Here is a 13,880-nt window from a genome sequence, read left to right on the forward strand (position 1 = left end):
TAAGAGATCAAATACTTCTCTTGGGCTTTCGTCTATGTATTTTCTCACTGCATATATGGCATTTTGGTTTTTTTCACATTTATAAGCACACTGATTGCTAAAGCATAAAATTCCTAAAGATTTTTGCATGTAGTTGCTTTTTTTGTGTGCTTCTGTGTGGTAATATTTTTGAATGCAGCTTTAGAGCAGATGAATTTTTTAAAATTAAATAGCTTTATATTTTTAAAGCCTGCTATACTTAGATCTCAATTGTTAGCTCATGATCATTATAGCTGGTGATGGTTTATAGTTTCCTATGTGGGATGAATGTTTCATCTTGATGAGTTCTGAGTCTTGATGTCTTCTCAACTTTGAATGTTTGGGGTTTAATGTAGGTTTCAGGCAGGTGTTTGTATATGAGACTACCTGGCAATAAAATTGACAAATTATTTATTTGTTCTTCTTGACCTGTCTTTACTTCTTTATTCTCTCTTCATTGACTGCTTTTATTGTGGATTTTTTTTTGTTTTTGGGTTTTTTTTGCCCTGTCTGTCACCAGCTTTCTGATTGGTTTTTTTCACTTGTTTCTCAAGACATGAATTAATTGCTGCAAATAAATACATTTTCATTTCTTTTTTCTTTGCCTCCTCCTTTCTCATTTGTAAGTTAAAATGCATTATTCCCATATGTAGTTCCTTTTAATAATGTCTGTTCAATGTTACTTAGATCTGTGATTATCTGTGAATACATTTAAGTAGACAAATGTGAAAAGTTCATGTTCATATATGGAAGTTCATATTCTAATATGGAATACACTTTTTTTTTTGTAGTAGACAGGGATGCCAGTTGAATGAAAATGCTCAAGAGTTGATTTATTCCACCATAGATTTTGTTATGGGTTTTAAAATAAAATAGTTTGATTTGTTTCCTTAATTTTCAATTATGTGGCTTCTTTTCTGTTTTTGTTTAAGGCTCCAGGTGTTAGAACAATTGTTGAATTCCATAAAGCAAACAAAAGGATCTCGACAACAAATAGTGCAACTACATGTCGTGTCTGCCTTTTCTACTTCCCTAAAGGTAAATCTGCTCTCCCTCTCCTTTGTTTCTCTTTTTCTCTCTGTTACTAAACCACAGCATCTCTTGGTTCAAATAGATCAATTGCTGAGGTTTAAACCCAGCCACGCAGCCACTCACTTGCTCACTCCCCCCACAGTGGGATGGGGGTGAAAGAATTGTGAGAGTAAAAGTGAGAAAACTGCTGGGTTGAGATAAAGACAGTTTAATAAGGAAAGTAAAAGCCATGCACACAAGCAAATCTAAACAAGGAATTCACTTCCAGCTTCCCATCAGCAGGCAGGTGTTCAGCTGTTTCCAGGAAAGCAAGGCTGTATCATGCCTAACAGTCACTTGGGAAGTCAAAAAACCATCACTCCAAACATTCCCTTGCCTCCTCCCAGCTTTATATGCTGAGCATGATTCCATGTTAAAGGAAGAGCTGCTGCCAGAGCATTGTCACACTGTTGGAGGAGTCACACACAGACCACCTGAGACTTGAACTGCTGGGACAGGAGCCCCTTTGCAGCAGGCAGCCCCGAGAGCAGACAGCTGTCCCCTTTGTCTCTTCATTGTCACATACACTCACTCACACTGGTGTTCGTCCTCCTTCTTCCAGCTTGACTCTGGATTTCCTGTAGCAGAGTGTCAGGCATCAAATCTATAAAACTAAGTTATTTAATAGAGTTATACAGCAGCATGTCAGCTCAAGCTGTGTGCCTCTGGAGAGGTACTCACCACAAAAAAATCCCTAGGCAATTATACCCTTATGATTTATGCATCTACCCTTCATATGTTCTCTACATGCCTTGCACGTGTCTCTGGGCCCAGTGGTGAATTTTGATAAGGAGTCTTCTAATATGTTACTGGGTTCTATCCCTCTGTCTGTGCAGGTAGGTAGTTCTTGAGGTATTGCAGCTTCTGCTGTCATGATCTTCTTCCATTTCTGATGCATCTGCTCTCTGGCAGAGCACGGAAAACTAAAAAAGCCCTAGATTTACGATAACCATGACCTAGCAACAATCAAAACATCAGTGTGTTATCAATGCTCTTGTGCTAAAGACAAAACACAGCATTGTACCAGCTGCTAGGAAGATTACTCTGAAAACTAACTCCATTCCAGACAAAAACATCTCTAGGCCTAAGTTCAGAGCTATCAGCCTAAGGTTTTATCTAAACCAGCTACTCATGCTGGGCAAACAGTATCCTAAATCACTGAGTATTTTACCTCCATGTAACTCATTCTACTTAAAGCTTATTTATGCTAAACAACTATCTCTTGACTGCCATATGGTATGGAATCTCCCTCTGGTCGATTGCAACCAGCTATCCCAGCTGTGTTTCCTTCCAATTCCTTGTGCACCTCCACTCTGCTCACTGGTGGGGTGGCACAAGAAGCAGAAAAGGACTTGGCTCTGTGTAAGCACTGCTAAGCAATAACAGAACATCTCAGTATTGTCAAGCCTGTGTTCAGCACAAATCCAAAACATAGCACCATGCTTGCTACTGTGAAGAAAATTAACTCTACCCCAGTCCAAACCTGCACAGTACACAGAAGTTTTTGTTTTGATTAACAATCAAGGTGATCAGTCCTATTTTCTGTAGTAATACCTTGTTTTGTGATGTCATAGCTTTCTTGAGTGCAAATGAATCACTGTTTAATTTTTCCCCTTTTTTATTATTAGTTTAAGGGAAACTTGTTCTACACTCTAGCGTACTAGTATCCATACTAGTGACATTCAAATAAGAGAGATATCGAAAAATTCTGTTTTATATAATTTCTGTCTTTTTCACTGTCCTTCTTACTGGGGTAAGAAAGACATAACATAACAATTTTTAAAATAAAGTGATCTCATAATTACCTGCTATTTGCTCATTTTCCCCAATGCTTTATCTGTATTTTCCTCTGTTCATGTGCAGTTTTCATTCTTGTCTTCTTAGGCAAATGTTTGGGACTGAGGGGTTTTTTGGTGTGTTTTCTTCTTGATATTACTTCCTAAATTTTATGCTAATATGTTGGTTTATCTGGTTGCACTACAATTTATCCAATATTTCCTAAAATCATAATGTTGATACTATAGTGTTGTGCTGTGATGTACATTCATGTAGTGTTAGATGTCTAGCGCTCATAACAGCAAATTGAGAGAGATTAATTCCTCACACAGAGGGGAAGAAAATCAAAATCCTTCTGCAGGTCTTGTATTTTTTGCACGACTGACAGAAAAGCACACTCTGATTACTGTCTAGCTGTTTAATATATTTAATGTCTATTTTTAGCACTTGGCTAACTGCAAGGGAAGTTTAGGTTCAGAAGAAGTTAGAAGATCTGCCCTGATGTTGGTAATGGGTGCCTTGGAAAGCAATAATCCACTTCTAAGATGTGCTGCTGCAGAGTGTTTGGCCAGGTTGGCACAGGTGGTTTCTGACAGTGCCTTCACTGCTGGATTAGCTCAAGTCAGTTTTGACAAGTAAGTTCGCAATAAGCATGAAAAGATACTGCTTATGTTTATAAAAATGTTTGAAAAATCTATCTGACACCTATTATGATAATTTTCAAAAGCTGGTTTCCTTCATGAATTTGATGTCGCTTCAGAAATTAACAGGAAAAAGCACTGCCTGAGTTCTGTATGTATTTCTTAGTGTGAGACTAACTAAGCAAGCATGTAGACTTTCAAATGAATTGAATTGGCTGCTGTTCTAGCAACACCATTTAAGTGTATCTAAAATATTTTTGGTGCTTTCTTCAGATAAGAGACCATGTATGAACTTAGAATTTTGGCAATATAATAGTGTCTAATACATTTTTTTGCTGATTATATACCAGAAATTTAATTCGTAGATGTACTTATTACATGGTAAGAGTCTTGGTAGTTAAACTAACAGCTTTCTTTCAATTAATAGGCTAAAATCTGCTAGGGATGTGGTATCAAGAACAGGTCATTCTTTGGCTCTGGGATGTCTGTATAGGTACCTAGGAGGAATAAGTTCTACTCAGCACCTGAATGCATGTGTTGGAATCCTTTATACTTTGTCTCAGGACAGTACTTCTCCTGATGTACAGGTACTTGCCACTTACATAAAATGTTATGTTACAAATTAATTGAATTATATTCTGGAGTTTAAGGTTGTTTTTCTTGTAAGAATAAGACACTTCAACATCTCACAGGCATACCTCACAGGTAGCAGCTGGAGCAGCAAAGGCAATGTAGAAGACTGCCCCTGCTCAAAATCCACCTTCAACAACTTCCAAAGCAAGAACTATTATGAGATGTGGGAGATTCTTATTCAATGTTCTGTGAGACTGATAAGGCTCACTTCAAAAACAGCATCTGATGTTTTAGGGATTGTTTCTTTTCACATTCACCTATATCTTGACTTGGACTACATAGTACCTAGGATTTTCTGTTTATGAGGGGACTTCTTTTGTTTGTGTCAGTTTTTGTCTCTTTCATGGTGTTAACCTCACAGCATATTTTGTTGAAGGGTCATATAGTAAATAAAAGGGATTTGTAGCCTGAATATTTTAGAACCTGGTGGATATACATCCTTGAATAAGACAAGAAATTTTAAAGAAATATTTTAGAACCTGGTGGATATACATCCTTGAATAAGACAAGAAATTTTAAAGACTAATTAATGTTATTTCCCTGTGGCTGAAACTGTTATCTATCAGAATAGCTTAGAGACATTGAGTGTATTTAAGGTATTTGTCTAAATATCAGTTAAAGAATTTTTAAAGCTTTCCCACAGTATCTTTGCACAAAGAGGAACTGTTTGTTGACATGAAACATAGATGTGGCTATTGGTGCAAAGTAACTGTAACTACAAAAATAGGTTATTTTGGAAAGTCTAGTATTTTTTCATAATTTTGTTCTTGCACAAGGAACTGTAAGAAATTTTTAAAATAATAGAATATAATGAAGGAATAATAATCACTGTTAAACTAATTTACTATTACATTCAATTTTTTGTTTATTAACAATGAAAAATTTAAAATGGTTGTTTCATTGCACAACATACAGTTCCTTGTAAAATATTCAAAATGGCTTATTCATTGATAAAGTTTCTTTGTATAAGCTCTCTGTTTGTTCCTTTGGAACCTAAAAGTGCAACTTCTATTGCGTTTCATCACTGAATTTCACTTTTAACTAGCACATTTTTAAAAGGCCTTATGTATATCATACAGAGATTTCATTACTGCTTCTCTTATTTTGCAGGCATGGGCACTGCACTCTCTGTCACTAATAGTAGATCTGGCTGGGCCCCTGTATCATGTGCATGTGGAACCTACCTTATCTCTTGTTCTCATGTTGTTGCTGAGTGTGCCTCCGGCTTACGCTGAAGTCCATCAAAGCCTTGGGCGCTGTTTGAATGCACTCATTACCACTCTGGGCCCTGAGCTGCAAGGTATACAGCACACAAATGTCTCAGCTTCCTTTGCTCTAGCAGCCAAACTGCTAAACATCGAATGTGTGGGGTTGCAAATGTAACAAATAAGCAGATCTAAGTTTCTTTGCATAGTTGTAAGACAGTATTTCATAGGCCATGACTTCATGTAATCAAGATGACATGACTTTAGTTTTCCAAAAATAGTGTCTCTTGACATAATTTCCTTTGTTTGAACTGGTTCTCCGAGCCTTGCCTTGGGCTGAAATTTCTGACATAAATTTTACGTTTTATATTTCTTACATTCTTACATCTTTTAATTCTAGCATGAGAACAGGTGTTTGTATTTCAAAAGTTAGGAGCCCTTCTATGTCTTAGTTATGATGGAGATATTTAAAATTTGCATCTAAATAACCAGAGAGCAATGTGATCCCTACTTACGGATATCAAAGTATAGCACAGATACAAGGATCATAGTTTAGGAGGATGAACATTATGGCTGGCTTGGGAAAAAGACAGGTTATCATGTTTATTAAAAAGAAATATACATTTTAAAAACAAACAAAAAATAACCTTTATTCTCAATATAGGCAGCAGTACAGCAGTGTCAGCCTTAAGAACTTCTTGCCTTTTGGGCTGTGCAGTGATGCAAGATAATCCTGACTGCCTTGTTCAAGCTCAAGCCATCTCTTGCCTTCAGCAGCTTCACATGTTTTCTCCTCGACATGTCAACTTGTCTAACCTTGTATGCTGCCTCTGTGTGAGTATATATTTACTAGTTTATATCCATGTATTTTAAAATTCGTTCTTATTTTTCACAAACACTTAAAAAATGCAGCTGTTTCTTTAAGCAGAGAAACTGATCAATGTGTAGGTGTGTGTAGGCATGAGGTGTTTCATGTTCTCCGACAGGCAAGTATTCTATATATCTTCATTTTTTTCCCTCAGTTTCTCTTCCCCTTTACAAGATGAGCACATTCTATAGAAATCTTGGCCTTCTGAACTGCTTGCAAGTACTTTCTGCTGTTCTTACTAAGGCCAGTTGTTTGACAGGATATACTGTTCATTAAAACTTTTTGCTGGATTTGTACCAGCTGGTTTATATTGGCCAGTTTTTTCCCTCTGCTGCTTTTTATGCCTTGCTTGAAGGATTGACTAAAAATTGTGTGTACTAATTACTGTGAGTTGTTTTGTTTCGTTTTGTTTTTTTCATGATGCTGAAAAATTGTAGATTTCTGTGTTCTGTAATTTCTGTAGCATTAACGGTTCAGTGTACTGACATTTGGCAGTCAGTATAAAAATTTCTAACACACAAGTTATAGTCAAATCAGGTCTTTGGAAGAAATAAACAAAACTTTTTCAGCCCTATTTGACAAGAGGCAGGGGAGTTTATTTGTTGGGTGGGGTTTGGTTTTTTTTTGTTTTGTTTTCACTCAGTATCTCACTGTCTTTGAAGTTGCTGCTCTTCTGAAGTACTTAGTTCTGTTAAAAAAAAATTCTGGTAGCTATTAGCCTTGGTGGATTTGGGGGGATAGCTGGGGGACAGGGAGGGTTGGTTGGAGGTTTTTGAGGGGTTTGTTTTGTTTTTTTAAATACGATTTTGTCTCACTGTCAGAGAGAAACAAAAGTCCACAGACAATGAATGTGTGGTTGGATTTTGTTTTAATCTCATCTATTTCAACACAGTTCTTATTCACATCTTCCATTGGGTATCACTTGTGTATCAATGCTAAACACATAGATTTAGATCTTCATGTTTAATCTAAACATATAGGTTTAGATTCCTTACATTTTCTTTATTTAGTTTGACTAGAAACATGATTGTGGGAGATAGGAAAAACTGAGGAAGGTTTTTCTGCCCCACACTGTGATACATATGAATATGCTAGTTGCAGAAGAGCTGCAAGTAATCTGAAGTGTTGTTTTAACATACACTAACAATTATTTTCTGTTTGTTGGGTAAAACATAGTTTTTCTTACATTGATAAACTCACAACAAACCATGTCAGACAGTCTCTTGCTTGGAGGGTGTGATACCTTTTGGGAGCATTTGTAAGTCCATGTGCAGTCTGCTTCAATCTCTCTGTTATTATCAAATACCTGCTAATATAGAGGATATCATGACAAAGTTACCTTGTCTACATAATATTACTGATTTTTATTGTTTTTACAAGTTGTCTCAAGGTACTTCATACAGTGGTTTATGAATTTCATCATACTAAATTAGTCAATTAAGAAGCAGGGGTCATGGCTCGAGTTTGTGTGTTCATGCATCTGAGTTCCCCTCTATCCCAGAAGTGACTGTAGGCTTCCTGGAGAGGAGTCCACCAAAGCAGCAGCCTCACATGGGTGATCTTCTCTTCATGAGCTTGTACAGCTAAGGCCAATGCTGCTGGCATTGACAATTCAGTAATGTCTGTGCATCTCTGAAGAGTGTCATAAACAAGGCTTTTTGGGTGTGTGCTTTGCAGGTCTGTGAGAAGATAATTGCACAAGAAGAATTCTGCATTTGTAAAACTCAACATCCATTTGTGTAGCTTCTACCCACTAAATCACCATCTCATTAGGGAAGCAGAATAAGTTATTGGATCTGAAATCTGCACCTCACTGTGCTGTTTACTTGCAAGGTGATCCTCAGCTAGTTATTCTTCTTGAGTTAAATGTCTGCAATTTGGAGAACAAGGTGTGATTGTCCTCCTTTGTGTTGCATTTTGAAGTCTTAAGGGAAAGTAGCATGCAAAAGCTAGGCCCTAGACCATGTGGATATCCACCATTGCATTCTTTATTTAGGGAAGAAAAACAGGAGACGCAGTCAGATGAGTGATATTTCCCCCTCCATCTGTAGAAACATGAATCTTCACTTATAAAATCTTGAAAACTAATATGCAATTTTTTTTTTTACTTTTTTTAGTAGCATTTGAACCAACACCCCTCTCCATCCTCTTTGCCCAAGGATTCTGTTAAATCTGTGTCTGTGCTTTTGAACTTGCCTTTTTACAGTCCTCATTCTCCTGCCATCCCCCCTCACTTCCTCTTTATCTTGTCTTTTACCTTCCTTCGCTCTCTCATAACCCTCCGTGTCCTCCCTCTTAATTTCTTTTTTACATCATTAGGCATGCTAAACAATTTCTTGTGCAGGCAGCAGCAAGCTGCCTCCTCTACCTGTTAAGCCCCTACAGCATGAGATGGCTCAGGTCTCCAGTGTATTTAAACAGTTCAGGTTGTAACTGTGCTAGCACTAGTAAAACATGACTTAGGCAATGGACACACTGCTTCACTGGTTCATGTTTTGTGGGGGTTTTGTAGTGTTTTGTTTATATTGTGTACATGTGCTTGTCATTATCTAGCTTCCCTTCTTCAGCTTCTGAGAGTGTTCCCTGTTCGTCAATTGGATCTTTCACAGGGCTTCTAACAATAATGCATACTTGTCCTGCTGTTTGAATTCTTGGCTCCAGCAGAATAGAGATTTACAGAGGTATTCTGTACAGAATACAGAATACAGCAGAATATGCTTTTAATAATGTCTAAAATTAGCTCTGAAACTAACTTAGGTGAGCACAGACTTCTAAAGAGCTTATCTGTGTAAGCTTAAGGTGTAGTATTCCTCAACACAGTGAATGCCAGTTTTCACCTCTAAGATATTAACAGTAAGATCAATATTGAAACACAATAACTATACAATGTTAATAACTATGCTGTGCTGTTGTCTTGGTATTGTTTAAGTATTAATTTTAGTGGCAGTTGGGTTGGAATTTAAGTGTGTTCAGCATGAAAAATAAGAGAAATTAACGAAGCAAATTAGGCTTTTGGTATGTATGAGATAAGATTCTGAATTTTATTGTATGCTGAGCTTACATGTTACAGTTTCCATGTGTGGTTGATATCACTGTGATATCTATTTTTGGTTTTGTCATGACTGGTTGTCATTTGTTTTTGTGCAGGAAATCTTGTTGGATAATTCTGTGTTGGTAGGTCCCTGTGCCTTGTTAATCCTAAACCTTTGCAGTTTGCAGTGGTGTTTTTATTTCATCTTTTATCTTTCTTTTTAACCATTTTAATGTAATTTCTTTTAGCATGTCAAGTGATATTTTATTGTCATCCTAACCAGAGCCTTCCTAACTTTCTGCAGATGGCAGGAGTACATTTCATTTATGTGCCTAGTAAGGGATATTTTTGTTTTTAATGTGTTAAGTACAGAAATTGAACTGTTTTTACATTTAAGTTTTAATGTGATGCTTGCATTTTGTGTCTGTCATTTAGTCTTGTCTCCTGCTTAGAATTTGGGAGAATGAGAGAGATGAAAAATGTGCATCTTGCTTTATTTCAGTCGCCTCAGTTGGGCCCTCTGTTTTTTCCCTGTTAAAATGAGCACGGAATTTATGCATGTCCAACTCGAAGTAGAATGTGTAGCTTGCTTGCGTAAATGTTGCATTAAAAGTCTCACCTATTTCTGAAGTTGCAATTAAAATACCTTGGAGACATATCTATTGAGTCAGGTTCCTTGTAGAAGAATTATGCAGAGAGAGTGTATCTTTTTGTGTATAATGTAATTCTGAGTATTGCAGATTCATTTGCATGCATAGAAATTCTGAAGATGAAGCTTAGTTTTGTTAATCTAACAAGGCTAAAATTCTGTATTGCTTATTCTTTTTGTCCTTAAGTTGCTTTCTTTAAGCATATGTTAACTAATATATATTAGTCATTTTGACTAACATATATTGGCTTGTTGCTGACAAATGAGCAGCACAGCCTAATGCAAGGTTTTCCTGCAGCAGACACTCAGCTCTGTTTTAAGGATGGTAACAGCTAAGGGTGCACAACTGCTTAGTTGTAGGGAACATTTTTTTTTATGATAACCTAAGCTTCATGTAGAAAAAGATGCATAAATATTGGTGTAGCCATCTTGCCTGACCACAGAGCTAGTTTATCATGTCTTTAGGATTCCCTTCAGGATTATCTTAAAATTGAAAGAAGCAAATAAAAATCAGAAAGCTCCACTCTAACAAAAAGCCCTTGACACTAAGTCTTGGGGTTCTTTTAAGTGTTTCTCCTTGTTCCAGTAATAGTGAATCTATTATCATATATTTTCCAGTAAAATATCCCACACACTGGCGTGGTGGTGTTAAAATATGATGGTGCTATGGACCTCTTTGCTAGAGACTGCTCAGGAGAGCTGACTTGTCTCAGTGTCATACATTCACCAGTAATTCTCACCTTTTCTCTCAACTTCTCTAAAACATAATTTAATGTAAACTGAGTATATAATTTTATTTTTCCAATGAAACTGCAGCAGTGTTCTCTTTGCCCTTACAAACTTCCTTTCATGCATGGAGTTCTGTTTTACTAAGGCCTGATTGACTCTCTCACCTTTGGTTTCACTGACATTTCTCTAGTTACATCTGATAGTGACTTGTTCTGAATTTTCAAGCCCACAGTATGCATATACCCAGTAATCAGAGTTAGTTACCATGATTCACCTGGCATTGAAGTTATTGGCAATTTTTGTACAATATTGGTTGAGAGGTGGATTCAGCATCAAACCAATATTGTAAGTTGCCTTTGGAGAGAAATGCTATAAGCTTTGTAAAATTGATTACAGGACTTGCAAAACTTTTCATTTGGGGGTTTAAAAAAAAAGGCTGACCAAAAAGAGCATCAATTACATGTTTACTGACTTAACAGATTTGCTATAGCTGCAAATGTTCAGAAAATACCAGCCTTACTGAAGTATTGCCCCAGAGGTTTGTTAGCCATCTTACTGTATCTCCTTGCATGTTTCAGATGAATCTCTGTAGCTCATACTTATTGCTGAGACGGGCAGTGGTAGCTTGCTTACGTCAGCTTGTGCAAAGAGAAGCTGCTGAAGTGTCAGAATATGCTGTTGCACTAGTGAAAGAGAGCAAAGAAGATTTTACTCCAGGTAATGTATTGAAATTTTGAGATCAAAAAGCTTGGCATATTGACAGTGAATTTTAAATACACTTTGCTAAGAGTGTGAAAACTTTGCAATACTCTTGAAATCTTAAACTCAAAACATCTTCTACCTCAGTTGTCTGTATAGTAAAAAATTATTATAAAATGAGGAAATGCAAGGGGAGTTGCAGGGAAATCCATGCTCATCTAGCCAGTAGCTGTTGTATTAAGTTTTTGCTAAAAGGCCTGAGAGTGATCACTAGTTCATCCTCGTGTGCCTTTCTGTGAGTGAGTGGTGTTAAAAATTTTTTTCACTTCAGCTTTCAATTCAAGCTCATTTGGAAATTTTCAGAATAAATAGAATATAGCCATTTTTTAAAACTGCTGATATTGAAAATTTGTAATATTGGTCAAATAAAAATTGGTCATATTAATTTAACAAATTATTTCCATATGTTTGGTTTTGTGCTTTTTTGGAGAATAGTTTTAACTTTCATTTCAAGTTAAAACATTGTTTTAGAATTACCTTATGAAGTAAGGTAAGTGATTTTTTTTTCAGGATCTAGATGCTGAGGGGATGGAAATGCTGTGAAATTCAGAGTAGGATTCTTATTTCTTGATGGGGTAACTTTCTTCCTGTTGTTACTATCTTTCTGTAAAAGCTCAACATTTGTTTTATATTCATAAGTTAGCTGCAGTGTTAAATTGAAAAATAAAATGGTTTCAAAAATATTTCAGGGCTAGTAATTAATTTTTTATAAGATACCCTGTGTGCAACCTTTATTGGGGTTTCTGTTGTCATTAATCCAGTTTTGTGATGCACAGTACTCAACTCACAGCCTTTGTTCTTAGCAGATGTGAACATCAGAGAAATAGGCCTGGAGGGGGCATTGTTGGGCTTGCTGGACAAAGAATTGGACCCAAGATTGTGCCAAGATATCAAAGAGACCCTGACTCATATGCTTACTTCAATGGCAGTTGAGAAGCTCTCCTTTTGGCTGAAGCTTTGTAAAGATGTTCTTGCTGCCTCTGCTGGTAAGTCTTAATACACTGTAGTTGAGAACACAATCAAAATAAGGCCTGCATCAGTACACTGTGCCACTGAGGGAAAGCATTAAAGTTTCTTGAATGTTTTCCATTTATGAACTGTATAATTCATATTGCGAACTGTCATTCATATTGCAAGATTGGATCTTTTAACTTAGTTCCTTCAGAGGAATATGACTTTCTCTCTTCTGATTGCCCTTTCCCCATTGAACAAATTCTTGTAAACATCTTAGGATGTCTTGCTTGTTGATTTAATTGATCTTGCTTATTGATCTTAATTCATTTCCATAGCAGAAATGGAAATATAACATAGGTTTGAGCTTGTGAGTCCTGTGCAATTACCTGCAAGAAAAGTATTCTGACCAGTTCTTCTATTAGTGATAGACTAATGGAGGCCTGTTATAGCATAATGGAACTCTTGAGCACACAAAATCAATTACTGTGCTGAATATTAGTGGAGGTGAAGGAAATTCTTTAAACCTGCAGTGCAGGAGGAAAACTTCTTGCATTTAGATTTTTTTTATTTGGAACAGTACTAGCTTCTAATGTATCACACTAATTTTAAAAGGGTTTTTTTTCTTTTCCTTCTTTCAGTGCAGTTCTTAATTTATTTTTGTGGTATTAATCTTGTGTTTCAGCAAGTAATATCAACTAAATGTTGACAGTTTCATTATATTTGAATTCTAGCATTTACTGTAAGGGAGTCACCATGGATTTGAGTTTAGGGATAGACTTCGAAGATATTTCTTTTAGTAGGTTTCAGTTATAGTAAGAAAGAATATTATGTTTGGTTTTTTCCCTTCTGTGTCGAAAATACAGATTTCAATACAGTAGCATCAATAGATACCACTCAAGAAGAGGAAACTGCCAAAGGGGATGATGTATCTGTATTAACATCTGACAGTGATGACAGGTTCCATCCTTTCCGAAATCCACGATGGTCCACCAGAGTTTTTGCTGCAGAGTGCGTTTGTAAAATTATAAGCCAGTGTGAAAATGCAGGGAGTGCACATTTTGATATAACTTTGGCTCAGGAAAGGAAACAACGTGATTCAAGAGGTATGTGTTAAGCACTGGAAGAATTTCATAGAATGCAAAGTATGCTTAAAATAAGTACTAGCTCTTTGCATCTTAATGAAATTAATCATAAATTTGTTGTTTGTAATCAATAAAGCCTCTAATTACTCTGATTGTAAGCCTGTATTCTTTAAGGAGTAGAGAAATTTTTATTTGCTAAAAGAACGGCATCTTACTACAGCATTTCCACTCATTTTCCTGGTTATAGTACCATGGCGTATGTGTAGGAAGGCTTTGTTTCTGTATAAGCACTGGCTGTCACAAGTGATAGCTGGCACCAGCCTACAACATCACAGTTTGGTGTCTGGGAGTATGACTGAAAAAAACGCCCCTTTTTTTCTTTCCATAATTTGCATAATCACCAGTAGAAATACAGGGCCATTTTTCAGTACCACTCTGTATTTATCTGGAGGTGTTTTCCTCAA

At 36.4% G+C, this 13,880-nt stretch overlaps 1 protein-coding gene across 8 annotated transcripts in view; it reads left to right on the plus strand.

Moving 5' to 3' along the window:
* The window catches only part of HEATR5A (HEAT repeat containing 5A), a 65,796-nt gene that overhangs the window by 34,868 nt on the left and 17,048 nt on the right, over positions 1-13,880 (plus strand). For 5 of the 8 annotated variants that reach the window (XM_071426939.1, XM_071426937.1, XM_071426940.1 and 2 more), the window contains 9 exons: positions 951-1,056; positions 3,310-3,500; positions 3,934-4,093; positions 5,250-5,439; positions 6,009-6,178; positions 9,360-9,386; positions 11,200-11,338; positions 12,187-12,366; positions 13,198-13,437. In XM_071426939.1, coding sequence (XP_071283040.1) covers positions 951-1,056; positions 3,310-3,500; positions 3,934-4,093; positions 5,250-5,439; positions 6,009-6,178; positions 9,360-9,386; positions 11,200-11,338; positions 12,187-12,366; positions 13,198-13,437 — 1,403 coding nt within the window. The remainder of the gene's footprint in view (positions 1-950; positions 1,057-3,309; positions 3,501-3,933; positions 4,094-5,249; positions 5,440-6,008; positions 6,179-9,359; positions 9,387-11,199; positions 11,339-12,186; positions 12,367-13,197; positions 13,438-13,880) is intronic. The other 3 variants (XM_071426945.1, XM_071426941.1, XM_071426942.1) reach the window with 2 other exon arrangements.

This window comes from Agelaius tricolor, unplaced genomic scaffold, assembly GCF_023055355.1.
Source record: "Agelaius tricolor isolate 1412-34295 unplaced genomic scaffold, bAgeTri1.0.p SCAF_5, whole genome shotgun sequence".
In the NCBI taxonomy this organism is placed as follows: Eukaryota; Metazoa; Chordata; class Aves; order Passeriformes; family Icteridae; genus Agelaius; species Agelaius tricolor.